Below are 21,153 nucleotides of genomic sequence, written 5' to 3'. Positions count from 1 at the left end.
ATACACACATTAACAAACACAGCCTCTTAAGTTTTAAGAATTAAAGGGCACATATTACACACTATTTTCTGATTTGTTATGTTTCCTCATCGCAAACATACCTGGAGTTCAAATTGTTCCACCTTGTGATATCATGTGGTACAGGAGGGGCTCCACTGTATTTTTAAACTCCACACACCTTCACTAGAATCATTTGGATAATTTCAGCCTTGGAACTGCCAATCTCTGCTAAACAAAAGGTAAAAGGTAGCTGTCTGTGTAGACCCTCAGTCGTCCAGGTCTGATCCATAGCAAAAGATGAAGTTCAAATCTGTCAAATGGACAAATCGTTGTAGGAGTGAAGACGTTTCGCTGCTCATCCCAGCTGCTTCTTCAGTTCTGGTCAAATTGCTGGTGGACACTGCCTTATATCTATCTGAGGGGAGGGGCTAACCACACTGAAAGTTTCAGTGTGGTTAGAAGCGGCTTGGATGTGCAGCGATGTGCGTCTTCACTCCTACAACGATTTGTCCAGTTGACAGATTTGAACTTCGTCTTTTGCTATGTAAAAGATAGCTGTTAACTTAAAAACTACCACTTCATGACATCACAAGGTGGAACAAAGCATTTTGGGCTTTGGAAATGTAGACAGACTAATTATAAAGGGTTACTTAAACACCTGAATGAAACAAAACACAACTCCAGGTATATTTCTGATGAGATAAAGTTATAACATGACTTAAAGCTCACAAATGTCAATTTTGTTTATATGTTTGTTTTTTTTAAAAAGAAACACTTTTCACACGTTTTTTCCCTGTTTTAACATTTTAATATTAGACTGAAACATGCAAACTAATAACTCAAACATGAATCATGATGAACAGCGAGGGGGCGGGGCAGGTGCAGATGCTCGCCTCTGATTGGTCCATCCTCAGACACTGGAACAGACACAAACAGAAGCTAGAAAATTGGATTTAACTTTGGTTTTGGTTCTGAAGTGATTCAAAAAAGTATTTTACTCAGGTACTTTTCCTGTGATTTTACATGAACAGTACTGTTCAGTAGTATTAGTAGTAGTAGTAGTAGTAGTAGTAGTAGCAATAGTAGTAATAGTAGTACCTCCCCAGAGTACCCCCGGAGCACGTGTAGTACTTGTTGTAGTCCAGTCTCAGTAGTAGTTGTGCCAGGTCTGAGTTGATCTGATGGTTTCTGACGCTCGACAGGATTTTAAAGAGAAGAGATGACTGCCTCCGGAAACCCTGAGGACACAAAATATATAATACACAGTAGAAGTACACAGTAGACGTACACAGTATTAAGTACGTATGAATGAATTTGATTATGTTCATGTAGCAAAACAGAGAAACCCTAAGGACACAAAGTATACAAAATAAGTAAGTACACAGTAGAAGTATACGGTATAAATACACAGTATACAGTATACACAGTCTGAACCAGTACCAGAGGCTTTTAGTACCTGCACTATGATTGGCCAAAAGAATGGGGTGATGTCATCTGAATTTAAAATAAGAACTAAACCTGCACTCTGTTATTTTACTAATAGAAGTGTTAGCAGTAGTAATAATACCAATAATAGTATTTTCTCTGTACCTTGATGAGCGGGTTGAGTTGAGAAGAATTAGAAGTAACAGTAGTAGCAGGAAAAGTAACAGTAGTTTAAGATAAGATTAAAACCAATTTAAGGCTTGTTTAGAAAATGTGAGTGAGTTTTAGTTTTGTCCCCAGAACTAGGCAGATTACTGTATCAAAAGCTTTTCTAAAATCTAGAAATACTGCTCCAACACACTTGCCTTGGTCCAAACTACTTTTTATAATTTCCGTAAAGTGGCCTACAGTCTCACAGTTGAAAGAGTCTCACTCGGATGAGTTACAGTCAACTGAGACAGTCAAGTGAGTCTCAGTCAGGTGAGTCTCAGTCGAATGAATTTCAGTAGTGCTTTGGTCAAATCCAAATAGTTTAGGGTTAAATTCATATTTTTTCTCCAAACAGGTCACCAACTTCTCCAGTGCCTTCAAAATGACTGGTACAGTTGAGATCGGTCAATAATTACACTTGTCTGCTGCCCCGGACTTAAAAATTGGTTTCACAAGATGGACAGTTGGATAGTAGTAGCAGTAGCAGTAGTAGTATTAGTAGTGTGTTTGATTTGTGTGATTTTAATGTCTTTCTTATTCTGTAAAGCACTTTGAATTACCTTGTGTACGAATTGTGCTATACAAATAAACTTGCCTTGCCTTGCCTAGTAGCAGTAATAGTATTAGTAGTAGTAGTATTGGTAGTAGTACTTTATTCATACCTTGATGAGAAGGTCGAGCTGAGCGGCTCCTCTCTCGTCCAGAGCAGAGTTTTGTCCGACTAAAGAACAGAATGAGTGACACAGCTCCAAGATCTCACTCAAACAGTGGAAGACCTGAGAAGACCCAAAAAGACCTGGTTTAGACCTGGTTTAGACCTGGTTTAGACCTGGTTTAGACCTGGTTTAGACCTGGTTTAGACCTGGTTTAGACCGGGTTTAGACCGGGTTTAGACCGGGTTTAGTCCTGGTTTAGTCCTGGTTTAGACCTGGTTTAGACCTGGTTTGGTCCTGGTCTGAAGGACTGGGCTAGCAGGTTGTGGTCTACTCCTGGTCTACTCCTGGTCTACTCCTGGTCTACTCCTGGTCTACTCCTGGTCTACTCCTGGTCTACTCCTGGTCTACTCCTGGTCTACTCCTGGTTCAGTCCTGGTTCAGTCCTGGTTCAGTCCTGGTTCAGTCCTGGTTCAGTCCTGGTCTAGTCCAGTCCAGCTGTAGTTCTTGCTTAGTACCGGTTTGAGTAGAATGAAGGACTGTGCTAGCAGGTTGCTGATGAAGTGATCATGGGCCAGTCTGATGCTCTCAAAGTCTCGGGTCGAGTTGATCTGGGTCAAGAGTTGCGAGAACTGAGACTCCAACACGTCCACCTGAAACATGTACAACTACATCAAATACTGCATCAGGTACTGCACCAGGTTCTGCAGTAGAACAGGTACTGCGTCAGGTACTGCAAAAGCAAATCCATACGGACTCCAGAAAAAATCATCTTAAAGTACAAAATATAAAAGTACTTCATCAGTTACAAGTATTACAAAATACAAGAAGCACTATTGTAAAAAAACAAACAAACAAACAGACATTTTCCTCTAAACACAAGACATAAAGTGTCTGTCTGCAGTGTGAGCTGCCGCAGACACTGGCTGCTCTGACATCGTCTCTAGACCTTTTCAAACCACTGAATCTCCACTCAAATGTGTGAATAACAGCACAGCCTCAACACAGGAGACTGCATAATGTATTGCCAAAGTACTGCAAAAGTACAAAAACACATCCATAACACTGCAGAAGAACTACGGATTAGTAGTACTTATACCTGTAATTACTACTGCAGTAGTAGAAATAGTACTTATACCTGTGGGTAGAGCGATAATAGTAGTAGTACCTGTAGGTAGTACTGTAGTAATACTATAGTAGTGGTAGTACCTGTAGGTAGTACTGCAGGTTGTCGATGAGGAACGCCATGTGGTTCCGGAGTCTCCACTGGGGGGCGTCGGTCTGACTGGACTTCAGGTGTTTCCTCTGCATCTGGAACAGAAATACTGCATTTAATCTGAGTACTGCAGTATCTGTAGTATGGCAGTATATGTACTACTTGTAGTACTGCAGCATTTGAGTAGATTTGTAGTACTTCTCACCTGCAGAGCCCACAGGTGCTGCAGCTGCGACTGGACCCTCCTCACACTCAGCAAGTACCGGAATACTACATTATACCTGTAAAATACACGCAGTACTTCATTACTACAGCTACTAGATCAGACCTAAACAACACAGACTAGGGATTTGCCGATACCAATACTGGTATCAGATATCAGCACCGACACTGAATTTTTGATGGATCAGATATCAGATCCAAGATATCAGTTCAGACGCTATCCCATTTGGGTCTATAATTCACTGGCCAATGTTGGCTCAAAACGTGTCATATTATTATTATTACACTTATTTTTCTGTAGTTACAAAACACATTTGGATATTTTCAGTCTCTGCCCTAGTATCAAATAATATCAGGTATAGGCAGATACTTAAAGCCAAAGTATCAATACTGGTATCAGAACAGAAAAAGCTGGATCGGTACATCCCTAACACAGGCTATTCCATTCATAAAACTTATGCAAATCAGATACCTACATATCTCAGTACTTTTAGCAGTATTACTTTTAAGTAGTACTTTTAGAAGTAGTGGTACTCACTTCTTAAGTACAGTGGGGGTGAACAGGGTGTGAAAGTAGTACATTAGCAGTAGTAATACTTTCTGCAGTAGTAGTACTTTTGCAGTAGTAATAGTAGTACTCACTTCTCCAGTACAGCTGGGGTAAACAGGATATGCAGGGGCCATTGGACTCTGTAGGACAAACCCAGAGCCGCCCACCCGCTCACAGGGGGGTCCCGGGGGGAAGAGTCCTGGCCTGGGACCACCTCTCTGACTGGGTCTGAGGATAGAACCAGGACAGAACTAGGACTAAAGCAGGACTAAAGCAGGACTAAAGCAGGACTAAAGCAGGACTAAAGCAGGACTAAAGCAGGACTAAAGCAGGACTAAAGCAGGACTAAAGCAGGACTAAAGCAGGACTAAACCAGGACTAAAGCAGGACTAAAGCAGGACTAAACCAGGACTAAACCAGGACTAAACCAGGACTAAACCAGGACTAAACCAGGACTAAACCAGGACTAAACCAGGACTAAACCAGGACTACCTTTGTCTTTGTTCTGGTAGTCCACAGTGAGGTGCAGGAGAGGGAGCAGGTTATCGTCGTCCAGGAGAACTTTATGAGCAGCCTGTTGGAACGCAACATTTACATCTGGAACACAGGAGATACACATGAGACTACTACTACTACTGGACATCTGATTAAAGCTCCTTACTATGGCACAACAGGCTCAGTCTAATGTTGTACAGAGGATCTAATGTATGGAACAGCCCTCCTGCTTTATAGCGCTCTCAGTGTCAGTTTAAAAAAAACTTTAAAATGTCTGCTGTACTTTTCGGTGTGGAATTTCCCGTTTAACCTGATAATGTAACTCTGTTGTTGGGTTCACATCGGCCCAAGCACTGTTCTCGGAGCAAATGCACTTATGGTGACCCAACTAGAGGCAGTGTGAAAACGACTTACAACAGGAGATGTGGTTGTTTGTGGAGGAAATGATGGTACTTAAAAAACTGCAGCTTTTACCATTTGCCAATTCTTACAGCTCTACCAACAACTTCTAGGCTAGATACCAGCGGCATTAGCAGACAGTTAGGCCCAAAGAGAGAAGGGGGGTTAATATAGTATTTCTAGGGTTAGTTACCAGCCCTCTTACAATTTTCTTAGCATGTTTTTAGGATGATCTTACCATGTTCAGTGACGGCAGTGGGCGGAGTCTTTAACATGTGCTGAGCCAGATCTATGAAGACCTGATACAGCTCTCCACGTCCCAGTAAAAAGAAGTCCTTAATGATCTGAAAACACAGAAGCAGGACTAAAGCAGGACTAAAGCAGGACTGAACTAGGATTGAACCAGGACTGAACCAGGACTGAACCAGAGACTAAACCAGGGACTAAACCAGGGACTAAACCAGGGACTAAACCAGGGACTAAACCAGGGACTAAACCAGGGACTAAACCAGGTCTAAAGCAAGATTAAACCTGAGACTAAACAAGAACTAAACAAGGACTAAACCACAACTAAACCAGTATTTAGTGGAAGATCTGAACCTTGAGCTGCTCGATCAGGTCGGCCTCCTCCACCATCAGTGTCCAGAGGTGCTACAATGAAAAATAGGCCAATCAGAGGTGGAGGTGTTTGGAGAGGAAGAGTCTGGGGGAGAGGGGTGTCAGAGGGAGGAGGTGACAGAAGATGAAGCATCTGTGGACGGTGAGTTACTCAACCACAGTGCTCCTGATGTGGTCGATGACGGAGGAAGTGTCTAGAGCAGGGGTCCCCATGCTTTTTTGCACCACAGACCGGAATAATGTAGGTTTTATTTTCACGGACCGCCTTCTACTCGTGGCAGATAAATATGGCAAAAATAAGTTACGCGCATAAAAAATACAACTCATCACAGTATACCACCGCATCAATGGGAGCCCTGCACTTGTTTCTTCTTTCCTTCATGCTAACGTTTGTTTCTTTCAAAAAACTCTAAATCTTATCCTTTAATCCCAGGTGCTTAGTCTCCATGTGCCAAAGCAGCTTTGAAGGTTTCATTGCCTCTTTTGCTTTTCCCCGCATATTATGCAGAGCAGACTCTGTGCGTGAGAGTCACCTGTGGTGACAAACCCATATTTTAAGTAGGACTCCTGGTATTATCTGTTAAATTTAGCTTTCTTTTTCTTGGAGGTCGTAATCTCCTCTTCTGGCTCCTCAGGTGGCCTTTTCCCCTCCAAAGACTTTTGTTTTGGCTCATTTTCACTCGCTTGTGGCTCTACTTTTGGGCGACATGTCTGATGTGTTATGCATGATACATCATTGTGGAGGATAAGAGCAGATAATATACTTGCCACTACATCAAATAGATTTCTATGGCGATTTCCTATCAGGATTTTCATTATATATCTACGGACAAGATTATTAGCGCGTCATGAGGGACAGGTGAAAGTTACGTCGAAGAAGATGCAGTCGCTGATATTTACTGTTTTTTGTGTGTCCCGGTAGCAAATGCGTAAGGGACCGGTACTGGTCCTCGACCCGGTGGTTGGGGACCACTGGTCTAGAGAGTGGAAGGATATAGGGATCACAGGGAGGGAGGTGTCTGAGAAGAGGAGGACAGGAGGACGACAGGGGGAGGACAGGAGGACGACAGGGGGAGGACAGGAGCACGACAGGGGGAGGATAGGGGGAAGACGGGGGAGGACGTGTCGGGGGAGGACGTGTCTGGGGAGGGGGGGGACAGAGGGACGAGAGAAGGCAGACATAGGGAGGAGAAGAAGAGGACAGGGGGAGGAGGTGAAAGGAGGAAGCATCTGAGGAGTACCTCGGCCACCGTGCTCCTGATGTGGTCAATGAGGTTTTCGAAGTCAACTAAACTGAAGAGAGGCTGCTGTTTGAGTCTGTGCAGCTCCGATGCAAACACGTCCTCTCTATGCTTCAGTATAGAGCCTGTCAAATACAATCAAATATGTACTGATACTTTGCAGTGCCATCGCGCTTGGGGTCTTCTACATCTTCTTCTATGTCTGTGGTGGAATACAATGCACAGTTTGGCTGTGCTACACATTGTAGCACTGTAAACATCATCACAACAAAGCGCCGCATGCTGTCGGCCCCTCCTATGGATAGCTGCACATCAAGTGAAATTTTTCAAACACACAAGACCAAATGTAGACAGTTTTTCTGGACTTTCAGGGCCTGTAGATTTAAAACCATTTAACTCTGACTTTACAATAACAAAATCCAAATAGTGTCATAGCTGTAGATCTGGTACCAGACCTAAACTAAGACCAACCAGGACTAAACCAAAACTGAACCACGTCTAAACCACATCTAAAGCAGGTCTAACCCAGGATGGGTCTGGGGGACTGACCGGCTCTGGAGGGGCTGTGGTTGTGGTTCTCAAACATCTGGACGGACTCTCCCACAAACAGGATCTTCTCAGCAACTCTCACGGGAATGTACGAGGGTAACATCTCAGTGCGGAGTGAAAACTGCTGCAGTGAAGGTGCTAGCATGTTCTCCTCCTCTATCAGCCTCTACAACACGGACAAAAGGTTTCAAACCAGGACTGAACCAGGACTATGCCAAGACTATGCCAAGACTATGCCAGGGCTATGCCAGGATTACCCCAGGATTACCCCATTACTACCCCAGGACTAACCCCAGTCTAACCTGGGCTAACCCCGCTCTCACCAGATCTTGTAGCTCTCTCAGTTGTTTGCCGCTGAGCCCACCCAGGCACAAATCGTCCTCTTCTTCATCCTGATTGGCTGAGCTACCAGCACCGCTGGGGCCTTGGCGAATAAAGAACTCCTCGTGTTGGTCTAGTAATAAACCATGAAGCATCCAGGCCGCCAGCTGTTTATACAGCACGCCATGACACACGCACAGGATCCTATAGAGAGCCAGAAATAGCATTAAAATAGGATTGAGCCAGGACTGAACCGGGTGAATCAAGACTGAACCAAGACCAAACTAGGTCTAAACTAGGAACAAACCATGTCCCCGACTGAAGACATAACAATAATAATGCTGTAGCCACAGCTGCCCTGGGGCAGACTGACAGAAGTGAGGCTGCCATTCTGCACCATCCTACCATTAACACTCACACACTACATTCATATTAGGCAAAGTGTCTTGCCTAAGGACACAACTACAGAACTTTGTCCGACCCTTGGATCTTTAGGTTGGGGGATCACTACCCTAATCATTGAGCTACTGTTGCCCTGTTCATTGATTAACTGACTCAAGGCGATGTGAACTCTATGTCTATGATGATTTTGAGTGTGGGTTCTTACTTCTCGAGCGCGGTGCGAACAGGGGGCAGACCTCCACAGCTGTGCTTGTACACCGTCTCCAAGATCTGACAGCCGTGAATCTACAAAGAACTTCATAAATACTGGAGTACTGTATATATGTTATTGCAGATACTATAATACTGCAGTACTGAGGAGAGGCTTGTACCTTCTGAGCTCTGATCGTCTCCACCACCACCATCACTGAAGGAAACAGCAGCTGAAACTAAACAAGAGACAGAATAAGACCTTGCTCTCCCAAGACAACTCCCTCTCCCCAGACCCCTCCTCCCTTTCCCCTTTCTCTCCTCCCTTTCCTCACTCTCTTCCATTTCCATTTCCCTCTCTCTCCTCTCCTCTCTCTCCTCACTCCTCATTAGGGCTAGATAGAGTGTATCTTCTGACCTGGTCCAGTTTGTAGTTGACGTGAGAGATGGTGAGATGAGGATCTCCGAGGAACTGAAACAGACAGTATGTGGTCAGGTATCTTCTGCTAAAGCTACAAAATAAATCACTATTTAAAGACGGGGTATTTTAATTCTATGGGATATTTACTGCAACGTATTTAGACCATCATGTTACCTTTTATTGTTTTGAAAATGCTATATTTGCCCATAACAATACATTAATGTACATTGCTCCCAGTGTGTGAATCCCGCTAGTGAAACTACTGCACATCGCATCATGTTTGTCAGGTTGTGGTGTAGTTTTTGCATATTTATGGAGTACTGTCATGTGGGAGAATGGATGATGTAGGCTTGTTGGTGGAGCCTAGTACAGGTTAGAGGGAGAGATTGCTAGATGCATAGATGACATCTAAAAAACTCATCTAAAACCTCTTCAGGCATGTTTTTGAGCAACATTATAACAACAAAATGTTATTCATAATTTCATCATATTTCATAATGCTCCCTCTTTAACCAGTGGGGCTGCCGGTCTATGTTGTCTATGTTGTCTGGGAAGGGGGACGTCAGCCAAGACACAACATCCAGAGACTTCAGATACAGACAGATCTCATCACTCTCCTACATCCATCACTGCGTTCGGAGGTCACCGTGGCAACAGGCACCAGAGACCTTACGATCACAGCTACGAGCTGTGTCAACATGAATGTCCCTACCCTTAAAGAAGACATTGTGATTGTGTCTGCTCCATAGGTGCAATACTGTATATTTCCCTGTGGATCATTATGTTATAATTTGTACATTTTAAATCACAATATTCAACTTAATTAAAAAAACAAGTCAGCGGACTTCCCTGTTAGAAAACTGTGGTGTCCAATGGGAGATGACGTTGCTGTAAACGTCATCACAATAATGCCCCGCATGCTGTCAGCTGTCTCCTCCTCCATGTTTTTCAGTCCCCTGTGATATATTTGTTCTTTCTTTTTTCCTCATAAGCAGCCATGTTTGTTCTGATTTGGACAGACCATGCAAGTCCCTTATTAGCTAATCATCATTATCATAAAAAATAATTAATTTGACATATTCATGTCTTGAAAGTAAGCAATTTAAGATTGCTGAAACATGCATGTGCAAGCAATTTCAGATAGCTGAAACATGCATGTGTTATAATAAAAATAATAACTCTTTTGATGAAAAATAATCCATTTTCGAAGCCCGGTGAGTTTTGAAAAACAAAAAAAGGTTTATTCTTTGTTACAGCAGATATAGTCAGGACAGAGCCCAGACCTGCTCTGGCCCCAGACCTTCCGGCATCCCAAGTTTCTCTGAGCCTTTCTCCTAGAGCATCTCTCCCCCTGGTCCTTAGTCTCCCAGAGTTTCTGAGCTCTGAGTATTTATGCTAGAATGACAAAGCTGCCTGCATTTCAAAGCAGTGACTTTTGTTTCACACTCATGAGATAATGAACTTGACACCTGAGAACAGAAGACAACAAAGGCTTTCCTGGAGGATGGGACAGAGCCTTCACACATGTCTGGTCTGGGTCTCTTCATTTACATAATGAGTACACTTAAATTGTAATTGAGTTGTATGGTTCTTTATTAGTCCTTAAAGTGCCTATGACAGTTTGGACTACTCATTTTACAAAAACACAGTTAAGATCATTATATTTAACATTGTGCAAATAAATTACAATTTTTTTCCCGAGTTTGGCATATTTTAAGTATAAAATTGTACTTTTTTCTATAACTATTATCTGGCACTCATGTAGTACACTAGACCAAAATTCATCCAATGTCCAGAGATATTATAATTAGACAAAAAAAACATTTATTTTGTTGAAATCATGTTTAAAGTATCAGAAAAAATGTGTTTATTGTGTAAATTGTGCCAAACTTTTGGGCAGAATTCTCACAGTGTGATGTCATCAACTCTACTTCCTGTAATTTTTAACACATTTTTCCACTTTTCTTCACAAATTGCTTCCTTATTGGTGTAAAACAATAAATTATATTTACAACAGGTATTATCTCACCAGATTAAGTCACAATGAGATAATCATCTAAACCTGTCATACACACTTTAAGAGACGTTACCATTAATTCCAGCTAAATTCAGACAGTTTAGCTGGACAAGAGAAAGTGTCAGTGGTCACCTCCAGTCTCTCTCTCTAAAACCTTGAAATCAAGCTAGAAATCCATCATCTTCAGCATTTTACCATCTAAAAACATTGCAAAAAATTAAAGGTAAACCATCAAAACCGGGTTTGGAAAGACTTATCCATGCATTTGTCTCCAGTAGGTTAGACTACTGTAACATCCTGCTCACTGGCCTCTCCAAATGAGCGTTAACACAGCTGCAGTACATCCAGAACACTGCTGCTCGGGTCCTGACTAGAACCAGGAAGTACGAGCACATAAGTCCTGTGTTCAGGTCTCTGCTATGGCTCCTGTGGCTCAAAGAAAAGACTTTCAAGCAGCTCTGCTTGTGAACAAGTGTCTGACCTTGCACCAAAGTACATCTCCCACATGTTAGTGCCATAAGAACCATCTCACACTCTGAGGACTTCAGGGACCGGCCTCCTGGTGCCCAGAGTCAGGACTAAACATGGGGAGTCAGCGTTTCAGTTTTATGCAGCTAAAACCTGGAACAGTCTTCCTGAAGATGTGAGACAGGCCTCTACTTTGATAATGTTTAAATTCAGGCTCAAAACAGTTCTGTTTAGCTGTGGATATGACTAAAAGGTTTTTATTCTGCTTCTCTTTTAATGCTCATTTTATGATGATTATTTGTAATTATTTATGTTTTGATTCATTTGGATTGTGATTTTAATGTCTTTCTTATTCTGTAAAGCACTTTGAATTACGAATTGTGCTATACAAATAAACTTGCTTTGCCTTGCCTTGCCTTCTGAAGGAAAACTGTGAAACTGCTGTGTTTATTAAATGTTCCTGCAGTGAAAGCATCACTCACCTCCTGCTCCAAGTCAAGAAGAGCCTGTCTGTATGGCTGCAACATCGAGTCCAGTCCAGTGCAGAACGCCCTGAGGTACACGCCATGGAGCCCTGTGCTGTGAGGCCCTCCACTGTGAGGCCCTGCACTCTGAAGCCCACTCTGAGCCTGTGAGGCGCCCAGGTCCTGAAACACAGAAAACTTAAAAAACGTGAACCCACAGACTGTATAAAGAAGTGGAGTAAAGGAGTGTGACGTCACCCGCAGTGTTTGGCTCCAAATGAAGATGCATCCACTCATCCATCGTGTGTGTGCATGTGCATGAGCGTGCAGGTCTCCTGGGTGTGTGAGCATGCACGTGTCCACTGTGTGTGTGTTTGTGTTTACCTGTGCGTGCACATGTCCCGTGTGCTGCTCGATGAACTCTGTGAAGCGGATATAGTCAGAGCCCAGTTTACACTGTCTATTCAGAACACTGAGTTCAGAGGGGTGGAGGAAGGGTAGCTCCTGGGACACCTAAGAACAGAGGACAGAGACATGACACACCTGAGGACAGAGACATGACACACCTGAGGACAGAGACAGGTTGAGGACATGAGATAGAGACAGGAGACAGAGGACACACAAGCTCCTGAGACACCTGAGAGAGGAGAGAGTCAGAGGAGGAGGAGGAGAAGAGGAGAAGGTCAGAGGAGAGGGTCAGAGGAGCAAGGGAATGGGTTAGAGGACCAGGTCAAATGAGCAGAACACAGGGACAGAGGATACAGGCGACACCTGCAAGGACAAGAGACAAAAGACAGAAGTGAGGACTGAGGAGAAAGGAGAGCACTGTGTAATCCTGCAGTCATACTGGTAGGTTCAGGTATGAGGTGGTGTGAGGTGGTGTGAGGTGGTGTGAGGTGGTGTGAGGTGGTGTGAGGTGGTGTGAGGTGGGATGAGGTGGGATGAGGTGGGATGAGATGGGATGAGATGGGATGAGATGGGATGAGATGGGATGAGGTGGCATCCGGTGGGATTATGTAGGATCAAGTAGGATCAGGTGGGATCAGGTGAGATCAGGGATTTTACAGACCCGAAGGCTCTCTAAGGCTCTCCAAGGCTCACAGACTTAGAGAAAGCTGTTTCCTATGTCCTCTTCAGCTCCAGTCTCACACACAGACTGTACATATTCATACTGGATTGTATAAAGTTGACTGTATTACAGCAGTCTGTGGTCTCACCTGCACCCGTCTGTCTCACCTGTAACCGTCTGTCTCACCTGTAACCGTCTGTCTCACCTGCAGTCCGGTGCGCTTGTTCCAGGTGAAGATGGTGCCCGGGTACCCGCTGAGCGCCAGCAGCAGCTCATGAATCATCCTCACGGCTTTCGTCCCCCGAGAAGACCATTCACACCGTCAGACACCTGCCTAGGTCCTGGTTTAGACCCGCTTTAGACCCGCCTGGTCCGGCTTAAATGAGCTCTATCTCGGATCTGTCCCAGTTTTGTCCTGGTTTAATCGCACACACAGCCGTGTCCTGTCTCCATCAAAACAAACCGCGGCAGCGCACACTTCCGGCGCAGCGTCATTACGTCCTCGCCACAGAGCATCACGGGGCTTGTAGTTAAAGTGCTTGTAGATACATTTCTCGCTTTTACGTCCTCTTTTTAATGCTTATCTTCTCACATTCGGAGCAGCAGACCTTTCCCAAATGAGTGGCGCAGATTGGAGCGGTTTACGCGGCGTTGGTGCGTAAACCAGATAATTTATCTGCGTAAATCACGTCCCTCAGCCTCAGCACGGAACTGCGTCACTTTTCGGCGATGTAGCTTTAGCCTGAGCCGCTCCAGTGACAAGTCTAGGTATTTTTGTCTTTATTCATTTTCTAACCCTTTCTCTCCACAGTTTTCAGCCTAAACGTGTGTAAAGACGCTGTAGAGCGGCTCTGGAGCGGATTGGGTTGGCACATTTACCCGTGTCTGAACAGTTGAGGCACAGCTGTGAGGCGGGATCCTGAAATGCCCGGCTTTATCAGCTTTAAACTCTCCTCTCTTCCTCTCAAAACTGTGTATTACTGTGTTATAAGATAAGTAACACGAGCCTAACGCTGTCAGTCTATTTCTGACGCTTCAATCATGAACCATGGCTTTAAAACAAGACACAAACTGGACTGGCTGAGAGGAGGACGCAGGCAAATGAAAGGGAAATGGGAGTAATGTGGTACAGAGGAGGATTACAAAAGGGAGAGGAGCAGAGGAGAGGGTGAGATGATGCAGAGGATTGACATGTCTCTCTCGTAGAGGATGTCTGAGCAGACGGTGGAGGACTACCTGTATCAGAACCCTCAGGTGAGACAGTGGGCGGAGTCTCTGAGAGGCATCTGTGAGACGGTCAAACAGTGGAATGCTCGGAGAACATTCATTCTACAGAACATGGACCGACTCGGACTCGGAACAGAACCAGGACTCATCCCAGAACCAGGACCAAAGCTGGACCAACTCCTGGCTCTGTCCATGGTCTGGGCCAACCACGTCTTTATGGGCTGCAGGTAAGACTCAAGTTCCTGTTTTGTCCTGTTTTTGTCCTGGTTTTGGTTTTTGGGCGATTTTTTAAATGACTTTTATCAATAATGACATTTTTTTAAAAGTGTGATTGTATAAAATTCTGTTGAAGTTCCTCTGGAGTCAATCTGATCCCGTTTTGTTTCTCTTATAACATAAAATAACATCTTCTTATAATTTTGGGCTCTATTTTTAGCCTGACTTCAGACTAATGCACTCACACCACATTTATCTTACATCTATATATTTAGAAAAAAAATCACTTTTTTATTATGTGAAAAAAGTGCATTTTTTGACATAAAGGTCTATAACACTGAAATTACACAACTGTACTTGACAAAAATCTTTGGTGAATTAGAAGGTGGGAGGGGTCTAAATTTAGTGTAGGTGCTGTTTTTGAAAAATGTGAGGTTTTTGAATGAGAGCTAAAAGTGAATGGGAAAATGACTTCATTTCAATGGGATTCAGTGAACCCTGCTTACATTTCTATGTTTGGCCTTTCATACCAACTTAATTCAAACTCCAGACTGAAGACTTTTATGAAATGTATATCTCATAGGATCTACCGTAAATTAATATTTACTTGATTTTTGGATTTATAATTGTATAACTCAGGTAAAAGATGCTTTTTGAGATAAATTTCTTCAAAAATCTTTCCAAGCAGAGTTTAGCATCAGAATTTATGATCTTTGAATATTCGTATATATCATATACATAATATTCAGAGCCATTTGATTCTGCATGTCAACAGCAGAAGACCAGCTTGTGTTTCAAGTCATGTAAGTCTATTGACACTGGAACTAATACAGGATTCAACAGGCAATTCACACAGAGTCAGGGAATTCTACAGAGTCCTGTACCTCCATAAGACAACATGTCCTCTGACAGACAGAGACCAGGGTATGTGCATCCAGTGACCACTCAAATGCTAATCCACAAATATTTTATTTCAGTACATGCTTTTTTATGGCTTAGTTATAAGAGAAACAAAATAGGGTCAAATTGACCCCAGAGAAACCCCATAACGTAACTCTATTGGGAGGAACACACAAGGGTTGATAAATGGTTAGTTATGGCGTGAACACATGGTAACAGCAGAGTACCACTCCGAGTGTGTCGCACCATAATAAAACAGCCAACACAGCCAGAGCATTGACTCCAGTACTGAGCGAGGTTTTAGTCCCGAGTCAGTCCCGAGTCAGTCCCGAGTCTGCCCTGAGTCTGCCCTGAGTCTGCCCTGGTTCTCGTTTCTCAGATACCCAGACTCTGTGATGGAGAGAGTGTTGAAAATGGCTGAAGGGATCGAGATCCGAGATGCTCCTCAGTTCACCACCAGAGATCAGCTCATGTTCAGAAACAAGAGGACCCTGCCCCCCTCGACAGGTACCTGCTCCTGTCTGCTCCTCTGGCTCTGCTACTTTGGCTCTACTCCTCTTTAGTTTTTATAATCACATTTCTTTCTTAGGGGAAGACAGTTGTGTGAAACGGCCCAAACCTGAAACTTCAGACTCTAGTCCTGCACCTGCAACATTCAACACTCATCAAAAGTGTGGGCCCTCACCTCAGGTAGTCCTGGTTTAGTCCTGTTTCAGTCCTGGTTTAGTCCTGTTTCAGTCCTGGTTTAGTCCTGTTTCAGTCCTGGTTTAGTCCTGGTTTAGTCCTGGTTTAGTCCTGTTTCAGTCCTGGTTTAGTCCTGTTTTAGTTCTGTTTCAGTCCTGGTTTAGTCCTGTTTCAGTCCTGGTTTAGTCCTGTTTTAGTCCTGGCTCCGTCCTGGTTTAGTCCTGGTTTAGTCCTGTTTTAGTCCTGGCTCCGTCCTGGTTTAGTCCTGGTTTAGTCCTGTTTTAGTCCTGGCTCCGTCCTGGTCCAGTCCTCTTTTAGTCCTGTTTCAGTCCTGGTTTAGTTCTGTTTCAGTCCTGGTTTAGTCCTGTTTTAGTCCTGGCTCCGTCCTGGTTCAGTCATGGTTCAGTCCTGTTTCAGTCATGGTTCAGTCCTGTTTCAGTCATGGTTCAGTCCTGATTCAGTTATGGTTCAGTACTGGTTCAGGCATGGTTTAGAGCTGATTTAGAGCCAGGACCCTGTTTAGTTTTAGTTTAGTTTAGGCTCAAGGGCAGTCACTCAGTTTCGATCTTCTCCATAAACTGCTGTAGCTGTAGATTTGTTGCAAGAGTTGTGGGAAACAGCGTCAGAAGCGGCATGATCATACTCAAAACATGTGTTGTTTAGCTATTGCCTTTTCAGGGAATTTACATCCCTGCATTAGACTTTGCTGCATCACAGCTAGCGTGAGACATTCATAGCGCATGTACGTCTGACAGTTGGAGCATTTGACTTCTGCTTCATGGTGAGATTTATCACACTGACACATAGCTACACAGTTAGGTGGCATTTTGCTGCACAGAACAGTATTTGACTGCTGGCTTTTTCAGTCATCTGTGTGTGTCTCTCGCTAGCCAGCACAGCTAGCCTAGCTAGCCGACTTTAATCCTGGTTAATTTCTGATTTAGTCATGGTCTAGTTATGGTTCAGTCCTGGTCTAGTTCTGGTCTAGTTCTGGTCTAGTCCTGGTCTAGATCTAGTCCTGGTCTGTTCTTTCCCCAGGCTCCGGTCCTGCTCCAGCCTTTCTTTAATCGCCTGTACAAAGCCGTGTGCTGGAGACTGGTCTCAGCTGGAGGACTCGGACCAAACCTGGACCACTTTGAGGTCCTGAGAGTTTGTGTGGAGTCGTGTAAGGAGGTCCTGAGCTGTGTCCTAGTCCCTCTGAAGGAGATCACGGGTTTGCCAGCAGGACGTGCCCAGAAGGAGGGCCACGTGTGTGAGCTGCGCTGCCAAGGAGCCTACCTAGGCACCGGGTACGTCAGATGCCCTCCCACACTTTCCCTACGTGTCAGATGCCCTTCCATCAAATTCCTGTGTGTCAGATGCCCTTGCGCCTTGTGTGCCAGATGCCCTCTCTCCCTATGTGTCAGATTGTATCAGATACCCTGTTATATGCCCTCCCTGTGTGTGAGATGCCCCCCCATCCTCATGTATCCCTGTGTGTCAGATGCCCATCCTCTTGTGTGTCAGATGCCCATCCTCTTGTGTGTCAGATGCCCATCCTCTTGTGTGTCAGATGCCCATCCTCTTGTGTGTCAGATGCCCATCCTCTTGTGTGTCAGATGCCCATCCTCTTGTGTGTCAGATGCCCTCCCTTCCTGTTGCCTCCCTGTGTTTCGGATGCCTTCCTGGTGTGTAAGATGCCCTCCCTGTGTGTGAAATGCCTTGCTAATGAATCAGATACCCTACCTTTCTGTCAGATTGTGTCAGATGCCCTCCCTTGTATACAGGTATGGCAGAGACGAGGCGGCGGCGCGGGCGATGGCGTCCAAAGAGGCGCTCAAAGTTTTCCAGGGACGAAAAGTGGTTGTCAAAATTTGTCGCCGAAAGTTCAAAGGTCGCGAGGTGGACGACCTGATGCTATTGGACGATCAACCGCGGAGTCAAGGCTTCCCTCCAGCGCTGAGTTACCCATTCAGCCCCGAGTACAGTGAGGAGAGCGGCTCGTAACAGGACAAACACAGCATGTAATTGGCAATTTAGGGTCAAATGCAAAAACAACCATCAAACCAACGCCACAGCTCAGAAAGGAGAGCATCTCGTAACGGGGCAAATACAGCTCATAATGGATGATTAATGCAAAATATCAAACCAGGTCAAAACCATGTTTATAGCAAAGTGGGTCAAACGGAACAGACACACTAGTGCCAGACTACAGGAAGTCATGTCTTAGTTTTATATCCAATCCATCCAAAGTTCTACAGGACATTTTATAAACATGACAGTTTCCAAAGTGCTGCACAGGCAAATTAAAGAGGGGGTATTATGCAAAATTTATTATTTATTTATTATTTTTTTCCCTACCATGTTACAACATTCCCTTGTCAAAAACATGCCTGACTAGGTTTTAGTTGTCATCTATGCATGTTAGAGTATTATTCCAACCCTTCTTGTGGTTTGTCTATACAAAGCTCCGCCCACAAGCCTTCGTCACCCATACTCCCTCATGTCAATTCTTCATAAATATACAAAAACATGATGCAGAACTGTACACAACAAGTTGACAAATCTGATGTAATGCGCAGTAGTTTCATTAGTGAGATGCACACTGATTGTGTTGTGATAGCACTCTGTGGGGGAGTGACTTGAAAACATGTTTTCAGCAAACATAGCATTTTCAAAACAAGAAAAGGTAACATGGTTATCTAAATGTTTTATGTATTAGCAGTTATTACCCCATAGAAGTAAATATCCCCTCTTTACTAAAATAGTAAATAAAATAATAACTTAAAAGCATTAAAATATGCAATGCTAAAAATGGTTCAAACACTTTTATAGTTAGATTGGTTTTTGAAAAGACAACACAGGCATGATGTTTGGCTTTGTCATGACATGTTTCTGTGAACAGCTGACACGTCTGGGACACATCTGGGACACACCTCCAGGGACCGGTAGGAGGCACCTGTCAGATCAGGGGATGGAGCCAGTCTAGCAACTGTCAGGGCCGTTAGATTGGCCACATCCAGGAACATGAGCTGATTAAAAGTGACACATCGCAGCAGTCTGTTCACTAAAACATTTTAAACAAACCTAATATTTGTCTACAAAAGGACAATCGGAGCTGTGTTCAGGGGTCACTAGGTTAGGGAGGGTCAGGGTACTGGGTCAAATGCAGCACAGACAGTTGAACACAAGAGGCACAGAGCAGGTCTTGAAGGCTTCAAAGGAGACCACAAAAAGACACATTCAGAAGGTTAGGACTGATTTATTTTAAGCAAATAAATTATTACTACCTATTACTAATATTTGACTGGGATTTTTACATTAAACATTGAGTAGAGTTTCAGATTCAGTTTTGTCATGTGATCAATCTGATGCTGTAGTACACCTGACCTCTGAATTCACCATACGTTCAGCTGAGGTGAGGTGAGGTACAGTGAGGTGGACTGGAGTTTTTTATGTCCAGATTTGTCCTAAATAAATGTCTCATGAGGGACGCTGCAGAGAGTCAACAGGATGACACCCAAATCTCAAACTGATTCAGATGACTTTCTTTTTTTTTAAATGCACAGATGATGCGTTCATGTTGTTGTCTTGTATTTTAAACAGTCATATTTTATTATATTTTTGACTTTTTAGTGACTTAAAAATTACATATTTAATTTTTTTGTTCATGACAAGGGGTCAGTAGTGTGTGTGATATAAGACCCAATGACCATGTGATGTCTGGATTCGGTCCTTTGCTCTGAGGAATAAACACTGTTTTCTGCCTACACTTTAGTTAACTTATTCCTACATTTCCCGTGATGCTTCTGCTGTGTGACCCCCCTGCTTTTAGTGGTTGAAGTCTGTTAAAAAGCATTTTATATGTCCACATTCTTTAGTTATGTTCATGAGTTCTGTTCATTTAATGTGTTTCACCAAAATATTTCTATATTTTGTTTAAAATGTGAAATAAATGTTTCCTATTTTTCATGTTTGTTTATTTGGTTTGTGGTGGACAAAGGAGTTTTTATTTTGAAATATTTAACACAATTATGGCCATAAATTTCATTTTACATGGCTCAGACCTGACGTTATTTTTAGAACAATGGGCTGTGCTTCATAAATTAACTGATTTCATAATTAATGATAGCATTTCTTAATGGAACACACGTGTGATAATAATAATAATAATAATAATAATAATAATACATTTTATTTATATAGCGCTTTTCAAGATACTCAATGACACTTTACATAGAAGAACAATTAAAAAAACTACAAATATACAAACATTTAAAATCAACACTCATAATAATTAAAATATATATAAGATATATATAATATAATATATATATTACCAAGGACAATTTTGAGGGTTTAAAACCCAGGGGTTCACAATCAAATTTACAAATTAAAGACACAGGTAAGGTTCTGCATTAAAAATCTGACAGACGTGAAAAACAATTAAAACCTACACCTTGAGAGGTGAAGATCCTGGGATCTGGCTCAAATAAAATGATTAAACAACAAAATTTAGAAAAGTATATTTATTATAACAAAATGTAAGTAAAAGTAAAAAAGGTAGAACACTTTTATTACATAAAGCTAAATGTTGAATTACTATCTAAAATAGGCTTAAGAATTAAACATTTGCAAAGTTTAAAATTAACAAAAAAACAGAACAAAATAAACCCAGGGGTGCTCCCACGCACTCATCTCAGTGGACACAGCAGCACAGTAAATAACAGCAAAAACTAAACTTGTTATCCCAGTGCAAAAAATTACATGTAAAGGTGGGGGAACCTCGCCAACGTGCCTAGCCCCACCACCAGGAGGCGCCCACCGTCACTGAAACAAAGGACAAAAAGGTTCATTGCACGACCCAGTTGGTTAAAACCTGTTTACAAATTCTGTTTAAACCAAAAATGCAAAACAAAGCTAAACAAAACACCAAACCAATCTGAGACAAAACAAAACGACAATAATAAAATAGCAAACGTACAATAACAATAAAAATAGCAGCACAGCAAAACCGCAGCAGGTTTAGCCTGCATGAACAAAATCAATGTGCTCTGCTTTCAAGGGCAGCAGGGGAAAACACAACTCCACCGCATACGTTTAATAAAAATGTTTTTACTCTATTTATAGCATATATACTGTACATGTGTTTATTTTATATTTGATCTACAAAAGTTGTGGTTCCTCTTTCTACAAGTGACAAAACGAAAGCGTTTAA

The 21,153-nt window shown here is 43.0% G+C and overlaps 3 protein-coding genes across 4 annotated transcripts in view; 2 read left to right on the top strand and 1 right to left on the bottom strand.

Moving 5' to 3' along the window:
• Positions 1–21,153, top strand: part of iqgap1 (IQ motif containing GTPase activating protein 1) — a 115,963-nt gene that overhangs the window by 24,944 nt on the left and 69,866 nt on the right. The gene's annotated exons all lie outside the window — the stretch shown is intronic.
• Positions 786–13,844, bottom strand: tubgcp4 (tubulin, gamma complex associated protein 4). Of its 2 annotated transcripts, none has more exons than XM_033991319.2 (19): positions 13,135–13,844; positions 12,245–12,373; positions 11,879–12,043; positions 8,909–8,962; positions 8,673–8,729; positions 8,507–8,586; positions 7,902–8,103; positions 7,579–7,744; positions 7,030–7,154; positions 5,771–5,821; positions 5,409–5,514; positions 4,769–4,873; positions 4,369–4,504; positions 3,710–3,785; positions 3,498–3,599; positions 2,807–2,941; positions 2,298–2,411; positions 1,099–1,238; positions 786–917 (listed from the first exon to the last, which is right to left on the bottom strand). In XM_033991319.2, exons 1-19 carry the CDS (start codon positions 13,210–13,212, stop codon positions 911–913), a joined length of 2,028 nt encoding a protein of 675 aa, XP_033847210.1. In that variant the 5' UTR covers positions 13,213–13,844; the 3' UTR covers positions 786–910. The 2 variants fall into 2 exon arrangements, with proteins under 2 accessions (XP_033847210.1, XP_055076973.1); XM_055220998.1 differs by having other exon boundaries at positions 11,879–12,058; positions 13,135–13,404.
• On the top strand, positions 13,449–19,907 carry cdkn2aip (CDKN2A interacting protein). Its single transcript, XM_033991840.2, has 6 exons — positions 13,449–13,697; positions 14,136–14,383; positions 15,652–15,779; positions 15,862–15,962; positions 16,995–17,245; positions 17,723–19,907. Exons 2-6 carry the CDS (start codon positions 14,139–14,141, stop codon positions 17,940–17,942), a joined length of 945 nt encoding a protein of 314 aa, XP_033847731.1. The 5' UTR covers positions 13,449–13,697; positions 14,136–14,138; the 3' UTR covers positions 17,943–19,907.

This window comes from Periophthalmus magnuspinnatus, chromosome 3 (genome assembly GCF_009829125.3).
Source record: "Periophthalmus magnuspinnatus isolate fPerMag1 chromosome 3, fPerMag1.2.pri, whole genome shotgun sequence".
Taxonomy (NCBI): Eukaryota; Metazoa; Chordata; class Actinopteri; order Gobiiformes; family Gobiidae; genus Periophthalmus; species Periophthalmus magnuspinnatus.
Note: the sequence above shows the minus strand (reverse complement) of the source record. Positions and strands in the feature narration are given on the sequence as shown.